At 31.0% G+C, this 17,548-nt stretch overlaps 1 protein-coding gene across 2 annotated transcripts in view; it reads right to left on the bottom strand.

Moving 5' to 3' along the window:
• Nucleotides 1–2,643: 2,643 nt before the first annotated feature.
• The window catches only part of LOC129962748 (uncharacterized), a 34,271-nt gene continuing 19,366 nt past the window's right edge, over nucleotides 2,644–17,548 (bottom strand). For both annotated transcript variants that reach the window (XM_056076731.1, XM_056076732.1), the window contains exons 2-7: nucleotides 16,291–16,417; nucleotides 10,768–10,938; nucleotides 7,453–7,744; nucleotides 6,080–6,276; nucleotides 5,231–5,400; nucleotides 2,644–3,169 (exon numbers count right to left, since the gene is read on the bottom strand). In XM_056076731.1, the coding sequence (XP_055932706.1) occupies nucleotides 2,897–3,169; nucleotides 5,231–5,400; nucleotides 6,080–6,276; nucleotides 7,453–7,744; nucleotides 10,768–10,938; nucleotides 16,291–16,417 (1,230 nt within the window). In that variant the 3' untranslated portion in view covers nucleotides 2,644–2,896. The remainder of the gene's footprint in view (nucleotides 3,170–5,230; nucleotides 5,401–6,079; nucleotides 6,277–7,452; nucleotides 7,745–10,767; nucleotides 10,939–16,290; nucleotides 16,418–17,548) is intronic.

Here is a 17,548-nt window from a genome sequence, read left to right as displayed (position 1 = left end):
AGTCTTAAACCCTTAGAAACTACAAAGACGCCAAAAAAATTGAAATTTATTCTAAGTGAGAGATTAAGAACTGAAGGTGTTTGAGTAGCTGTCATCAGGTTTTGTCACAAGACACAAAATATGAATTAGAGAAATGTTTCAAAAACTTTGTAAAAGTTTATAACACAGATGTAGATGAAAACCTAATCCAAGAAATTTATTTTTTACGAGATTTGATTTTGAATGAAAGAGATGGGAATAACGCCAAGACATATTGCAATGCATACTCATAATAATTATAATGAGTTATTTCTAAATGTATTAACTGTGTTAAAATTTTTCTTTACATTGCCAGTTACTACAGAAAGTGCTGAACGCTCTTTCAGCAAATTAAAATTAATAAAGAATTATCTTCGGTCAGGCATGTGTTCAGAACGCTTAAATGCACTTGCTGTATTAAGCATTAAAAAATTGTAATTTTTCTGAAGTAATTGATGTATTAGCAAAAAAAAAAAAAAAAAAAAAATCATGCATTCATAATCTATGTTCAGATTTGTATCTTTTTTTTCTTTGTTTTACAAAAAATAATTAGGGCCCGAAATGACTTCTTGCACCTACGCCCCTTTGAAGAAAAGGCCGGCTCTGCTATTAATTAACCAAAGGAAGTGGTTCTCCCAAAACTTTCTCGCATACTCTGTTAAACATGTCATGCCAGAGAATATCGTGCATGGCACTGGCGTACAATAATTACGAAATATTAACTTTTGGCGAGATGTTAGCATTTTTGCTGAATCTGTCGTTGTGATCTTTGGCGATTAATCTCTGTTATGCGGTTTATAGTATCCGAAAATCAAAGTTATGCTTTCGACACATTTTTCTCAGCTGACTGAAACAGGAACAAAAACTGCACATTTATTCACAAATTCCGATACCTAATTTCATATATTTAAGTCATTGCGTTTTTGGATTACCGCGCATACATGTTTCGGAAAGTACAGAATGACATACAGTCAATCCTTTGTTGATTGCCTCACAATTTTACAGGTTTCTACATATAGATGTTAAATCTGTGTACTGAATCTAATCTATCTAGCTCTTTTCATTTTGTAGTTTCCGTGTTAACTTATATTCGAACAGCCGGACATCCTCTGAACAGATTTTACTCGAAATTTGACAGAAATCTTCAAATTTGATGTAAAGACCTTGTACCAAATTTCAACTATCTAGCTGAAATTGTTCGTCTTTGACAAAGATAACTCAAAAACATTTTCCAAAAATGTGTTTTCCAAACTCAGGAAGGTCTAAAATGTGGAGATTCGGCAAAATGTCGAGTTCGAATTTTTTGACGATTACTATACTTTTTCTATACTACGCATTACGAAAAAGTAAGAATACATATAAAACACGGTTTCTGCTTAAACCTGACTTAAGCTTGGTTTTATTGAAGATAAAATTTGGCCGTTCGAAATTAGTTATATTCTTATTCACTTTTATTACAATATTTAGTACTACAGTACTCGGTTATCCCTAGGAGAATTACTGTACAAACCCTGTTCGCTTAGCCCTCTACAATGAAGAGAGTGTGTGTTCTAGCACAATTATTGTAAAATAATCAAATAATAAATAACCGAGCCTAACTGATTTGCTTTTGATGTTTTCACTTGAACTCAATGCGGAACAAAATTTATTAGAATTGGAAAAGCTATTTTTTTTTTAATTTTATTTTGTAAGCATTTAGAAGACAAATTCAAAATTCAAATTAAACTAAGAAAGAAAATTCGCAAAAATGTAAAAAATAATTGATAAAAATAAACTGAGGAGGTACAAAAAGAATCCTATTAATAAATATTACATTTTCTTTTTAATTTCAATGAAATGATCTACATAAATACATGCACGTGGAATATCTTTAAATAATAATTTTTCCTTCTTCCTTCATGTCTTTAGAACTTTTTCATTTGATTCATTTTCACGTTGAATCCATTTATTTCCATTGCTACGATTACATTTTAAAGCACGCGTGATATTCATGTTTAATTCTTTGTAAAGAAGGCTCAAACCCAATTGCACGCTTTTGTTAAGTTTGGAAAATGAATTTAAATGATCATCAAATTGTTATAGGCATTGCAAATCCAATAGATAAATAATTTTAGGTGTGTGGGGGGGGGCACCTCAAAAAGATAATATTTTTTACATATAGTTGCATTTTATTATAATGTTAAAGTTTTATTTGTGAACTGAATAATTAAAAATACTTTATTCTTTTATTGTAAACATTCCATCCAAGATGCATTTATTCTGAAATTGGAAATGGTTTTTATAAATATACAAATATAAATTTTTTTTAAAATTCTTAAAGAGATTGAGAACTTTTGCCAGTATACTTTAATCCTTAATATCTTTCCCACAAAAAAAAAAAAAAAAAGTAGATTGCGGTGATGAAACATTATTTGTATTCTAAATATAGTATCTAAGAAGCTAAATAATTATCGCTTCCTTTTTTATTTGTTTTGTCTCATTTTTAAGGTCAAAATAGTGGCTTTAGCAATTATCGATGAATTTGTTTGGTGGGGTATGCCTATATAAATAAACATTAATGTAGGGCAGATTTAAAATTAAAATTATATCTGGAACATTGCACATTGTTGAAAAATGGCGCTTCAATCTAACATAACATATGATTTATTTACAAAATAAGTTGCACAAAACCTAAAAACCAAGTAAAATATTAAATAACATGAACAAATTTTACAGTCCATCCATACTTGGAAGACAGATAATACAAATCTCTTTACAAATGGAAATACACGTTCAAAGACATATGGATACAAATGCTGCACGTTTCCTCAAGAAACATGGCTTTGTACAAGAAGTTGACAGGAAAAAAAATCTGCATATTCATTTCTTGTCTGACAAATTAGAGTGATTTTGAGCAATATTGTTCAATTTTCTTTTCCTCTTTATGGTTAAAAGAGAAACGCATTACAATGTAGATAGCAAATAGGAGTACTGCCGAATACACTGATAATGCCGTCGATATTTGTACCGGATTATCGAATTCTTTTCCACACACAGTGTATTGGTTCACTCTGTTCTTGATGCCAAATTGTAGAGCCACAGGATCCACACAGTGGAAGTCGAAATTGTGATTTCCATCTTCCGGACAAATGTACTGACGCCTCTTTATGTCCTGTAAGAAAGAAAAAAAAGTTTTTAGTAAGAAAGAATTTTAATAAAAAATTTTAGAAAACGTAGAAAAAAAATCAAATCTTTGTCTACCCTAATTATATCATTAATAATCAAAAAGAATCACTGTTAAACATCCAGAGGTAGATTAAGATCTGTTCTCTTAGAGAAAAGAAGATATGGGTCCTCTCTTTCCCTACCTCAACCTCTAAAATCTCTTATCTTTATTAATTTTAATTATCATGTGAGAACATGATGTTTTGGTTAGGGGGTTTTGAAGCTCGAAATCAGGTAGGCAATGAATAAAGCATAAATGGCAATTTTCATCATCATCTTTTAATCACATATATTTTTTTTACCTGCTTTCACCAGTAATGCATTATTGTACGCTTCTCTGAAAGCGGATGCGTCTTTGAAAAATTGACCTGCTTTTACCAGTATTGTTTTATTATTACGTATGCTTCTTTGACAGTAGATGCATTTTTAAAAAGTTGACCCCTGCTTTTACCAGTGTAATGATTCAGCTTCTTCTCTGCTTGACTATGGCGACGTTTCTTTTCCCACGCTCCATAATTAGCATCCAGGCAGCAGTATCAGCAATGGCGACGCCCTACCGCAGTGTAAATGCTTCCAGAAGTGCCAGGTGGTCAGCCCCTTTAAAGTAAGGACATCTGGGCAATTAGTGCGAGTCCAGATAAGGGACCCCACCTGCATTGTATTTGAAACAGATGTAAACCTGCAATCTTTATATTGTGGAGGGTGGCTCCCCAACGGATTCCCACGGTCGACGGTAGACCGGTGAAGTTGTTGCTGAACGACTATTGGATAACCGGGGAAATGGTCCGATGTGAATGAGGGAACAGGATAAAAGTGCGACGAGACTGGAAGAGAAGAAGAATTGTGGACACTGAGGCAGAAGCGGAGTGTCCGACGAGAATTCCACCCGAGAAGATTCCGTGGATCCCTGGAGCTACGGCCTGTTTGCGAGAACGCTAAAGAGTCGGCTAGCTGTTCCTAGAGAGGTTTCTCCGAAAGAATTCGAGGAACTATCCTTGTTGCGTCGAATAAGAATCATTTAACCTAGAACTCATTTAACCTAGATGATGAACTGTAAATTTATGTAATAAAGCTGTAAATAAAGAATTTGATCATAACGCTACCTTTTATTGGATCGAGACTTTACACCAGTATTGCTTTATTATTACGTATGTTTCTTTGACAGTAGATGCGTTTTTAAACGGTTGGTGTAGAACTATGACATCATAGCTGTTATTTCTTCTCAAAATCGGTCGAGCTCCAAAACTTTATTTGCCAGTTCGAAAAATTGAAAATGAAAGTTAAAAAAAATTATTAAATATATAGAGAGAGGGAGGGGGGATAGAGACCAATAGAGAAGTCTCGTGATTGTTTCAAACTGGTTTAAACTGGTTAATGACTTAAATTAATTAAGACAAATAATGACTTAAAAATAATAATGTTCTCACATAATTTTGCGATCGTAGACTTCATTTAAATTTTTTTTATCTTGATTTTCGTCACAATTTTTAAGTATTAAATGATATGATAAACATACATAACAAAACTTTTAATTACAGATCATTTTCTAGCGAACTGGGTTTCAGCGTCTCGCACGTAAAAAGCATGTTAAAAGTAACTGCAAACAAAACATTTTTTAAAATACAATCTATTTACTCCAATACAAAGTTTGCAAGAGTTGTTGAGTTGCAAATGAGTTGGCCAATTACAAAAATAGGAACACACCATAAGTAAATTCGAAAACATGAGAGAAAAAAAATCCTAAGAAAAATGCTCTGAAATTTAAACGATATTTGTTTTAATTGAAATAATTCCATAATTATTATAATTAATATCCCGTTTTGAAACAATATAAAGGCTTCTTTGGGACGGACATCGTTCCATCCTTTATCTGAAAACATTTCCGGATTCAAATTTAGAGACTAGTTTTGAAGTGTCAACTCAACAATTTAAGTCAATAAAATTGGTTATGTATTTCTTCAAGAAAAAAGTATAATTAGACTGGATTATTAAAAATTATGATACTTACTAATGGAGAAGTATTTGACACTTCATGAATAGCATGACAGGGCCCCAGTTCCAGTTTGGCACTTGAGGATTTCAAATCTCTGACCTTCAACCACAGGGGTAGGGTTGAGGAAAAAAGCATTAAAGCCGCAGCACCCCAGAATACCTTACTCTTCAGTGGTTGAAACGCCCCTAATGAAGATAAAATAATAATGAATTCACGTGCACTTTGTATGAATAGGGGAAATACTGTCACGTAGGTTCTTTAGTGTGGAACTCGATGACACACACAAGAAGTAGAGCTAAACCAACTTATTAACTCAACTCTGAACTGAGAACACAGTGACTGACAGATCTTCTGTTTTTATACTAGCAGGAAAAGTTCCAGAATACTTTTCTGGAGACAGTAAAAAAAGTCCAGAACATTTGTCTGGTAAACTAAAGAAATGTCCAGAATCTTCTGGAACATGAAATAAAGGAAAACATAAAATCAATGAATTAAGTATTTACACAGACTGCATCGCATTGTCTCTAGCGGGATTAGAACTTACGATCTCGTGATTAAGAGACCAGCGCTATGACCATTCGGCAATGGAGAGTCGACTGCATCTTTTCAATGCGGCAATATACTTTCTTTAAATTTTTCGCGATGATACTAGGGAATTTGGAAATCATGTACTTGGACAAAAATGCCACAGGAAATCATCGAATGCTTATTAACATTTATAGGTTTATATAATATCTGTAAATTACAACAGGCTTGATAAAAAAAAAATTCAAATCCTCTATAAATTGGTTCATTTAAGTCATTCTCAAAGCCTCATAACAAAATTAAACCTGAGAACAATAAAATTATAATTCTTCTAATTACCTGCAATGGTGAAAGATTTGTCTTTCAATGCTTTCACTTCCTCCTTGGCAATTGAAAAAGTTATTGCTAAAGCCACCAGAAAACCTACTGCGATGTTCAATCCCAAGGTCAGGTCAAATATCAGGTATAACAGGTATTGTTCAATAATGGTGTAAAACCCAGAGACGAGTCCAGATACGAGGGAACACCATAAGTAACTAAAATAAAAGTTAATAGAATTATTAGAATGTTGAGATTTTTAAAATTATATTGTCTATGATTACACTATTAGACATATCCTTAATTATTATTAATAATTAGAAATATAGACTGGGATGAAAGACTTAATCAGTTCATTCGCAATATATGTATATTTTAAGTAATATTTTAAAAAATGCCATTGTGACTGTCATAAGACTTATTACTTCTCATAAATTTATTAGACTGAGTTTTAGAGTCATTGGTGAATCATGATTTCCTTCAAGGCGCTTTATATAAAACTACAAGTACCTTTTACAAAATACTAATAAGTTTTTGTACAGCTTAAATAGAAAATAAACCATTTTATATTATATGAAACTTCATTGTAGAAATTTAGACAAATATAATAATTAAAAGGATGAATAAGCCTTTTGATGAGAAAACATTTTTTTTAAACCGCCGGATTAAAGTGCATTCAACTACTTTTACGGCAGAAACTACTGGAAGCCCAGCTTCTCACAAATAAGAAATAACAAATGGGATTAAAATTTTATGCTCTTTAGCACGTAAGAATGTATATTTATCTATATATATGAGCAACTGTATATAATGAATAACCAAAAATCGGTTAATTCCATGCTGATAAATTTTATTTTAATGAATTGTTATAAGATACCTCAATTTTTGAAACAAAAGCGGGAACAAAAATTGATGATCCTAAACCATACTTTTCTTTATAGAAATCAAGACTGTACTTTAGATGGAATCAAATTTACCTTTAATCTTTTGACTGATTATGAAAATTTAGATTTCAGAACAAATCCTATCAATTTCTAAATCTATGAAGTCAAATATCTGAAAACCATTATTCGATTTAAAAATCACGTGGAATCCATCAAAATCCCATTTGCTTTTGATTAAATCAGAATGGCAACACATTCTCAAAATAGAATATACCATCCGAATAGATAAAAAAATTGATATTTCAAGAAACATTTGAAAAAATTATAACAATGCATCAAACAAATAATTTAGATATACATCACAAGTAAATAAAATAGTTCGATATATTAAAAGCGCTGCAGTCTGTTATGGAATATTTATTTTCTCAGTATCTAAATTTTATTTTTCCATAATATCACCGTGCATATGTATATAAATAGAATGACATTTCTACATAATCTTTATCTTACTTGTTAGAATTTCTTTCTTGTGGCTCCAATGCTTCAAAATTCTCCAACGATAGCTGCGTAGTATGGAAGAAGAGAAGAAACAGAACAAGCATCTGCATGTAAGGTACGTCCAGCAGTCTGGTTCTGAAAATTGGATCATCAAAATGGACCAGTGAGAGCAAGGCCCGGGGTGCCAGCCAGACGTAGGGCAGATACATAAGCAAGCCAGCTACAGCAGATATGAAGGCTCTTGTGTAGGTCGGAAGATTGCTTTTCTTTGTGAGATTATGGGCCACATAGTGGACAATGGCAACTGTAAAGATATTTATTCTACATTATTAAACTGATGCAATTTATTTTTTTTAAGTTTCATGATTAAGTGTTGTATAAGCTATTGAGTGATGTTTAGTTCCTAGTATTATGACACAGGAAATTATGCACTAAAGCCCTATCCTGGAAATTTCATACTTGAATCTGATTTAAAATTAATAGATCTTCTATTTGAGACAGAAAATCAGACTTTGAGTTTTCAAGTACAGTAGACTCCCGATTATCCGCGCCTGCCGCAGAAAGTTTTTTTTTTTTTTTTTTTTTTTTTTTTTTTTTGACTGATTTCAAAAAGGTGCAGTTTTACAGTTATGCTTTTGTAATTACATAATACATTACAGTATTAAAACAGTACATATGTATTAATTTTTCTGTGTATCCTTGACGCCTCTCGTAAGTACAAAGCACTTTTCTGTTTTCATTAACAAAATGCATTTTAGGTTAGTTTTGAGTGATATACTAAAATATTAAGCGTTAGTTAAACATTTCCTGCTGTTTATTTTACGTTTTATTGTACATAAAACGATTTTTCAAAGTTGGAATGACTTTTTCTTTTTTGATATACCCGTTTTTAGCTTTTTTCGGATTATCCGCGATTTTTGTTATCCGCGGCGGCCGCGCCACCCAATTCCGCAGATAATCGGGAGTGTACTGTACAAAACAAACCATTTTAAGTGAAATTTAAGTTTTTAAATGAAATCTGCGCAATAGGATCGTACAGAAATGATAAATGCGAACCATCTTACGTCATAATCCAGCACTCCAGCGAAATGTCGAACAGTAGATATTAGTGACGATGAGCTACACAGAATATACAAATGCCATTACTAAATAACGAATTATTAGGGGACACGGTTGTTTTCCCCTTGGATGTTAGCATAGATAGCAAAAATGGAAAGGCGATTACTTCAATTAGCAAAAATGGATTAACCCAGTCAACAGAAATGGAATGTGGTTACACTATATGGATTCTGTACTAGATTCATAGTATGGATTTTGTGGTGATTGCAGGAATAATATCTAGCGTCTATGATGTTAATGAATGAGGAGCATCATTAAAGTTGTGGTTACCACATTCATTTGTTGACAGAAAACAGCAGCTAAAGATGTTAGAAAAAGATAAATTTAACATTGCGTGATATAAAAAATGGCGACGACGTGCCGAGTTTGATTATGGTAAAAGGGCACATAACATTTGATATGCAGTAAAATGAAACAGGGTTTGCTCGATAGATATTGTAGTTAATTGTTCAGAAATCCGATGCTTGAAAAAGTGCGCAAGCAATGCACTGACACCTCACAAAAAATAAATAAATGCGCCTCAGCATTTGCAGAGACTCACTTGCATTGTATGGTGAAGAGCAATGGTGCATTGTACGTGGAAAGAACGCCGGGCGAGGTCAATGACTGCAGTGTGATAGGGAATTGCACATATTAGCCGTAGAAGAAACAATAACATACCTAACGAAATGATTCATTACAGCTATCAGGAAGTTCCCAGCCAACTGGCAGAAGTTAATATTTTTTTAATAGGGAATATATCGAATTAATCGAATATTTATTTTTTAAAAATAAAATATTTTCCACCATACCACTAGATAATGGAAAATTATTTATTAGTCTAGTTTAAATCTAGTAGTATGGTCCACCATACTACTAGATGGTGGACCATCTAGTAGTATGGTGGGCCATGCTACTAGATAGTCCGTTAAAATCTAGTAGTATGGTGGACCATTCCATCTAGTAGTATGGTCCACCATTTTGGAATAAAAAAGCAGATTTGCAGTTTTATCGATCTGCCAACGACTTAACATATACTTAACGATATACGACCATACGACAACCATATGACCATATGACTTACATATATAGTTTCGAGAAATATATATTATAACATCTTATTGAAGGATATATGTTGAGAAATACTACAATATACATCCTATTAACATCTAGGATTTTTTTCACCGCTATAAGTACAGGCAATTTTAAATGTCTTTAGTTTTATTCTTTATCCATCATTTAGAAATGAAATTTGAATACGACGGATTACTGAAATTAACAGCAATTCTGAACCATGACAGAAGGAGACGATGTTATTTTAATCGGAAGCCCAACATTAAAGCGAAATCTCCAATATATATGTACTAATAAATCCAGAATGTACTAAACTATTTTGGTTGGACTCCAACCTGCGACTCTCCAATTACAAACATGAGATGCTTCAAATGAAGCAGCATTCTACTTTCATGGACTTTGATTAAATATAAAACAATATTAATTTCTAATAATAATCAGATTTATTGTCAATAGTACATTTTCTCTGTTATTACACGAAATTAACACGAAGTGAAATAGACAAAAATTTTAGTAAACTTGTGAATAAAAAATGATTTTAAAAAAATTTAAAGTGTTACGACAACAGCGAAAAAAAAAATCAGCGTTGGAAATGTATACAAGTTACTACTAAAAGTCACTAAATGGAATTTTAAAATGTATAAAATCAATAATAATGTATTTCAATCGATATTACAGCTATAGAGAGAGCAAATGGATACCAACTCATCCAGCAAAAAACACGGATGCTAGTAGGATTTGCTGCTAACATTATCCGCTCACTTTTCAATGACGTTATTAATGTGATGAAATTTATTATTACTTGGTTCCACTTTATTTTTTAAAAAACAGTTTAAGTTTAACCGTTTGCACAGGGAAAAGTAATTTGATGCATTAATATTCAGTAAATATATGAACTTGTTTATTACTCCAAAAAATAAATACATACAATTGTTTTAAGTTGAGTTTCTTTGAAATATGAATCTACATCTTTTTATCATTCTGTAGGTATTTTTAACTATTAAACTTAAATAAAATGTCAAAATGAGGTATCATCTTGAATGGTGACTGAGAGACACCATTCGAGTATTTATGGTGTCGAATGGTGTCTCTCGGTTTTAATACGATCGCAAACGATTTTCCATTCTGTGATTCAAAATCAAAATAGCTACTTACATGAAGTGATTATGTAGGATGGCACTCTCTGGTTCAGTACGTTGATAATTCCATGATGATACCACCACAGTTTGTATCCTTCCTCAGGGTATAGGGGGAGGATTTCAAAGGTGCAGACAGAAATCATTGCCGCTATGGTCACATAAAAGGATTCGCATCCTTTCCTTTTGGCTAAAAAATTAGAACCCATGAATCACAAGTGTTCCTTAGCTTAAAAAACTCTGAACAGAATATTTATACATTATGAAATAAATTATAATAACAATGTATGAATCATTAAACACATGTCAATGAATGCCCTTCATTCATTTCAATGTTCCAGTTCTAAATTATATGAGGATTATTGTGATTGGACTTTGTATGTGTTGATCATAGTTGACAAGGAAGGGCCTGATATAGTGCTTTACCAAGTTAAAGAAGATTCATTACTATAGTTTTCAATTTCTTGTGCAATTTTAAAGATCAATGGCATATTTATCATATGTGTGCTCCAAGACCACTATGATACAGCAGAGTTTTGGTGACATCCAGTCTCGAATCCAAGACCTTTCTAGCATGGAGCCTGAACTGGTTATCACCGACCTCTGGTGAATTGGCAATTGAGCAATAACGATATTTATAATGTCAGAAAGAAGCAAAAATTTGACAAACAAAAAATATACAATGCATCTTATTTACATTATTTATTACAATGTACATTTAAACTCCATGAATTCTTGAAAAAGTAGGCAATTTTGGCTGATTTAAAACTAGGTCACCAGCTTCTATGACTGTCTAAAATATTGGTAATGCTAACTATTCAAACACTTAGCAAATGATAATAGTGATACATTTAGCACCATTTTTAATGATACACTTAGCATAATATTGACAATATCATCTAAAATATTATCAAAAAACATTCCTATTAATAATAAGATGTGTGTGTGTGTGTGTGTGTGTGTGTGTGTGTGTGTGTGTGTGTGTGTGTGTGTGTGTGTGTGTGTTCTACAGGCTTGCCCCACAACTACCAAATTTGGCACATTTATACATTAAAGGGTACAAATATATGTTCCGGAGCAATTTATCGAAATTTTATTTACAATTTTAAGTAAAAATTAAGCGGAATTTTGACGTTTCTCTGCTATAACTTTAACAAAAAAATTAATTTTACACCGTTACAAAATCTTAAAAATCATCATTTCAATTTTATCAATTTTAATAGTTGTGCAAATTTTTTCTCAATTATGGCAATCATTATATATATATATATATATATATATATATATATTGCGTAATTTCTAACAGATTACATTGTCCTAAAATTCAAATCATTACCACTGTTCCATCAAATATTTAATTGCACGCTGTTTTCCCTTGTTGGAATCTAAAGATTCGTATTTTTGTTTAATATCTGTATAGTTTACAAGATAAAAATGAAATTACAATACTGCGAAGTTTAGAAGGCATATGAACCGAGCAAATATGTTTGTAATAGCACTTTGATGCTATGAGATCAGTCTCAATTAGAAAGTTTCATATATACAACTCTGTTCGATGCAGTTATATCAAAGTTTCATTTTTAAAGCAACGCTAGGGCTATTTTGGGACGGACCCTGTAATTTTGCACCTCGGTCAAATGACTAGGAGGACACCTGATCTGGCATTTCTCTCCAAACCTCCACACCACATCAGCGAGAGGACATTTGGCCTCGAAGGATTTAACGTACACCAGACCCGCTTATACGACGATTCTTCAGTGGAATCGGGTACCGAGCCCGAAACCCTCCGGTTTCGAAGCCGAGACCTTACCAACAGGCAACTGTGGCCCTTCTTAAACACAATAACAGAAAAGTAAAATAAAAGAACACGGCTTTAATGCCTAATAATTTGTCGGAGTCAAGGACAAGTAGTTATATATGAACGATTTGTATGAAATTAAATGTAACCAATATCTCCGGTGAACCTGCTGATTGCCAGAAGCGACTGGTTTAAAATAAAATTTAAAAATTACAATTTTTCTAATATTTTGTGAAAAGTTTAATTAATTTTTTAGTTATGTTTAAAAGAAAACATTCACACTTAAATCATTAGTATTAAAACGAGGGGAAAAAATTGAACAATATTTTTTAAGTGAAAGAAAAATCTCTTCAACGAGTTGAGTTAAAAACATATTCTACAAAATATATAACATCCAGTACAGGAAAGTGAAGGTTTACTTTGAAGGTCAATATATCAAAAAAAAAAAAAAAAAATCGCAATTTTAAAAACCGCAAAAATAATAAATAGGATTAGAGGATTTCATGAAACAGTGCTATTCCTTTAAATATCACGACAATAATTAAAATTATTGTTAAACACATTAAAAAATACATTTAAAAAATTTCAATGAATAAGTTGATATCATTAACAAGATAATTTTTTAAACTTTAAAATGGTATAAAATTATTTTTATACGATCATGCTTTTAACATTATTGGTAAAGATAATAATTTTCATTAAAATTTGAAAAATCGATCTAAGGTAAAAATTTCCGTGATTCAAAAAAAATATATTTGTGTCAAATTTGGTAAATGTAGGCCAACGGTCTGCCTTGTAGAGAGTTAACAGACAGAGCGTCGACTTGATTTCAAAAGTTTTTAAATCCGAAATCTATGAAAATGTAATTTACATAATTCTAACAGAAAAAAAAACTGTTTTAAAACCCTTGTAAGTCAAGTACATAGAATTTCATCGAATTAACTAATAATTTCATTATTAATCTTTTAGGCTTCTTAGAGATTATGGAAAGACTATTTTGAATACATCAATGTCAGATTGTGTAAGGTTTTAAATGCATACAGTGTTATTTCGCAATTTAATCAATCACTTTTTAAAGTCATTTTTAAATTTCAAAATCCATTGAATACGTTAATTTTTTTTTTCTATACTATAAAAATAACATTGAAAGAAATAAGAAAGTTTTTATTAAAAAATTACCTTTTTACTTAAAACCATCGCTAAAAAATATTTTTTAATTATAAAAATATCAATTAAAAATAAACGCTCTACTCATTCTTCTTAAAGGGGGGAAAAAAATCAAAAGTTTTCAAAGGCGTGTACTTTATGTAAGTTGAGAATTTAATCTTTAAATCTGACGACTTCCATCACACTTCTGTATATTCAACAGCTTACGGACTTCCCTACCTTTCAAAATTAACCGCAATTTTTTTCGGGGGGGGGGGAGGAGAGGAGAGGATCTCATAGTGGGAATTCCTTGTATTATACATTTATATTCAGTTTTCCCCATAGTGAAATTATGAATTGTAACATGTATTTTATTTCCGAAATTTCCCAACAGAATAGAGTTGTGAATACTTCGCGTGAATGAAGGAATATCGATTCTACCCAATATTAATTTTTTGTTGTTGGAAACCACACATTTCTTTAATATTTCTTATGTTACTTCGGGGGAAATATTTTTTCTTATCACAATATATTAACATCGCAAAGGTTCTCGAATTGACCTTTGTGGTTTATTTTGGAGTTTTTCATTATTCTCAGTGGCTTTTCCCTCAGAAGAGAATCTTCATGCAGTCTTTCAAATATTATAATTATTTTCATAAAGGATATAGAATTAGTTTGTGGTTCCGTCTATAGTTGAAACCAGTCTATACCAGTGTCAAGCATATCAGAGAAGATACATCCGTGAGGCACTTTTCAATACCAAAAAGAAAACATTAATATTGCCGAGAGGAAATTCCTATTTCTTTTTCTTTGCCCATGTTGCTTGCTAGGGATCAACATGAGAACCTTTTTGTCTTTTTAAAATCTATAGGTTTTTATTCCTTGATTTGAACTTACCATTATGGCTTCGTTTTGACTTTTTGTAATTTATCATCATTTTACCAATGTTCTTTATATCACTTTTATAGAGACTGTTTTTATTCAACTTTGAATTAGAAATAATCTTGTTTGGCGCAGTATAACCTACATATTGGTTCTTGTGCCATAAAACCTCAAACCAAACCAAACCTATTTCTTTTTCCTTTTTTTAATTCCTCACAGCAAAGCATTTGGGATTTTCTGAGGACTAAATGATTTTCTTTTCTCAAATAATTGACTGCAGAAAGAATTGTTTTTTAATTAATAAAAATACCGCATGAAATTTTCTCTTGAAAAACTTATTCGCATTTTTACTGGAAACCGGTCTTTACTCCGCGACTCTGCCAGCAGGTCATCGTGGCAGTGATGTATTTAGGTAATACAAAATAAGGAATTCCTTTTTTAAACTGGTCAGTGTGGTTTCACTAATATATTTTTAACTGATTGTCCTGCTAAATGATATATTTTTAGTAAATTAAATATTTGGGTAATTGAGAAAATGTATACATTGATTTATTGATTATGTTTCATGAGTTCTCAGCATCATATAGGATTGAATTATTATATAGCTTCTTAATCCCGAAAATTTTTTGTGGCATTTTTAGAGAAATATGAATTACATAAAAGAATAAGTTTTAAAAGGTTATGATATTGAACAAATTACTATCAATTTAAATTTTGAAATGTTATTTAAACAATGTCCTAATTAATTGTCTTTTATTAGTTTTAGAATTATAAAATAACATATATATATATATGCTTTATAATTCAAAAAAGTGCCCCATCCTATAATTAAATATTTATATTCTACTAAAATATTTGTCATTTTTTATCATGCCATTTTTTTATCATTTTTATATTTGTCCTTTTATTATTATGAAGTTATGGAAAATGAGTCCTGCATTCTTAACATATCCACCCCTAGAAGGCTAGATAGGCCCTGCATCCATGTTGTTACACATTACTTAAATAGATCATAGGTTTTATGAGCAAAGTACTAGCATTATTTTAAAATTTTATAATCTATAGAATTTATATTTTTCCACAAAATAATCTATTTAGCATTTAAACCCACATCTTTTTAATAGACTTGTCTGCGACTCCTCCCCCTCAGCTCAGCTGCACTAAGGCAGCTACATAGTTTGTTTGCTTTATCGGAAATTTTCCCATTACAATAAATTCGTTACGACCTTTTACATGCTTTCGCACGATGAAAATCGGTTTCAATGCCAATTTTAACATCCTATCAAAAAAAAAATTCGTTAGCTTAAACAAAAAAATAAATTAAACATTTGAATACACTGTTCGATTTTCTCGTACCGATTCATACAAACCCCGGTTAATAAAGGATTTGATAATCGAGATTTAACCGCATCTTATATCAATTTAAAGCTGAAATGATCGATTCAGTTTCGTAGTACAGATATTTTTTTTTAACTTGATCCTATTTCACAAATTCATAATCCTATTTCACAAATTGATCCTATTTCACAAATTGCAGAAACATACCCGTATTCTTTTCTAAATAGGCAATGCATATAAAAGAATGATTTCATATTGATATAAATAACAAGATGATTTTCATTTATATCGCCAATCACTCTTTCACACCCACACATGATCACCGGTCACACTTCTTTTTTTCGGAAGCATCCTTTTTGCATCAGTGTTTTATCTTACCATTCCTCAGTAAAAGAAATACGATTGCTGCGTTTAAGACTTCGAGACTCAAGGCAAACCAGTGTTCTTGCCAAAGAACTCGAGGATCTTTGAAGGATACGAGCCATTCTGTTGAGAACGGGCGAACCTAAAAGGTGAAAGAAAGAATACAGAATCAACCAAATGTGTCATCACAGGGAAAATAGTTAGCAACTGGTTTTATACTTTAAGAATGGGTTTACAAATTCCATATAAATGAAGGTTCATAAGAAAATGATTTCAATCGTATAATGCAGAAATATACAAGTAAGAAAAAGTTCTAATGAGAAAATATATGGATATGCAAATATAATTATAAGAAAAGGATAACATGGTTTCAATTCATAAAATGTTGCAGCAAGAAATTATGAATTGATATTTTGATACTCACTTTTTAATGTTCTGAAGGTTAGTAATTTTTTTTTTTTTTTTTTGGAAATGACTATCTTACAAATTATGCAAAATAGGCAGTATGGTTAGAGTCTACAATTAATTTATGTTAGATGCTGAATTGTAAGAATTTTCGATGTACTTTGAAATGGATGCATTTTGCAGAATTTGAAAGTTATAGCCTTTATACATATACATACGTAAAATTTTTCAAATACTATAAAATAAATTAATTTTTTTGCTTTTTTTGAAATTAATAACGCATTTTTTTTAATCTCCAATCAATTCCGGAGTCATTTGCATTTTCAGAAGCTGATTAAATTCCAAATAAAATATATATTCAATAAGGATTTACTAACCATACTACCATTATTTCATTAGCTTTATTAAACTTCTGAAAAATCTTCTTTAACAAACACAATATATATGTATATAGCTGTAATTTTAACATTTTCAACTGTAAAATATAATGAACATAAAGATGTAACTATATTTTACTGGATATTTATCGATTTATGACGAATTTATATAAAATTCTGCTAAAATTTTCAATTTCGAGTTTTTCTTTGCAGTTTGTTCTTTGGATGTATATATTCAACAAAGATAAAAGTAATTATAGTATACAGTTTGCTATTTTAATTCGAGCAGAACTATCGCAATGCCAAAAGAACATTTTAAGAAAAATTCAAAATTTTCAAAGAAAAATATTGGGTTATAAAAGAACTAAAATATTTAAATTATGGAAATGCATATGTAAAAAACTGGGATCAAAATAAAGCTGTTCTTGAATGTTTGGGCATGAGAATTTAAATCCTAATGAGAAAATTGAATTCAAACCAGAGATTTGTTT

The sequence above is a fragment of the Argiope bruennichi genome, chromosome 3 (assembly GCF_947563725.1).
Source record: "Argiope bruennichi chromosome 3, qqArgBrue1.1, whole genome shotgun sequence".
NCBI lineage: Eukaryota > Metazoa > Arthropoda > Arachnida > Araneae > Araneidae > Argiope > Argiope bruennichi.
Note: the sequence above shows the minus strand (reverse complement) of the source record. Positions and strands in the feature narration are given on the sequence as shown.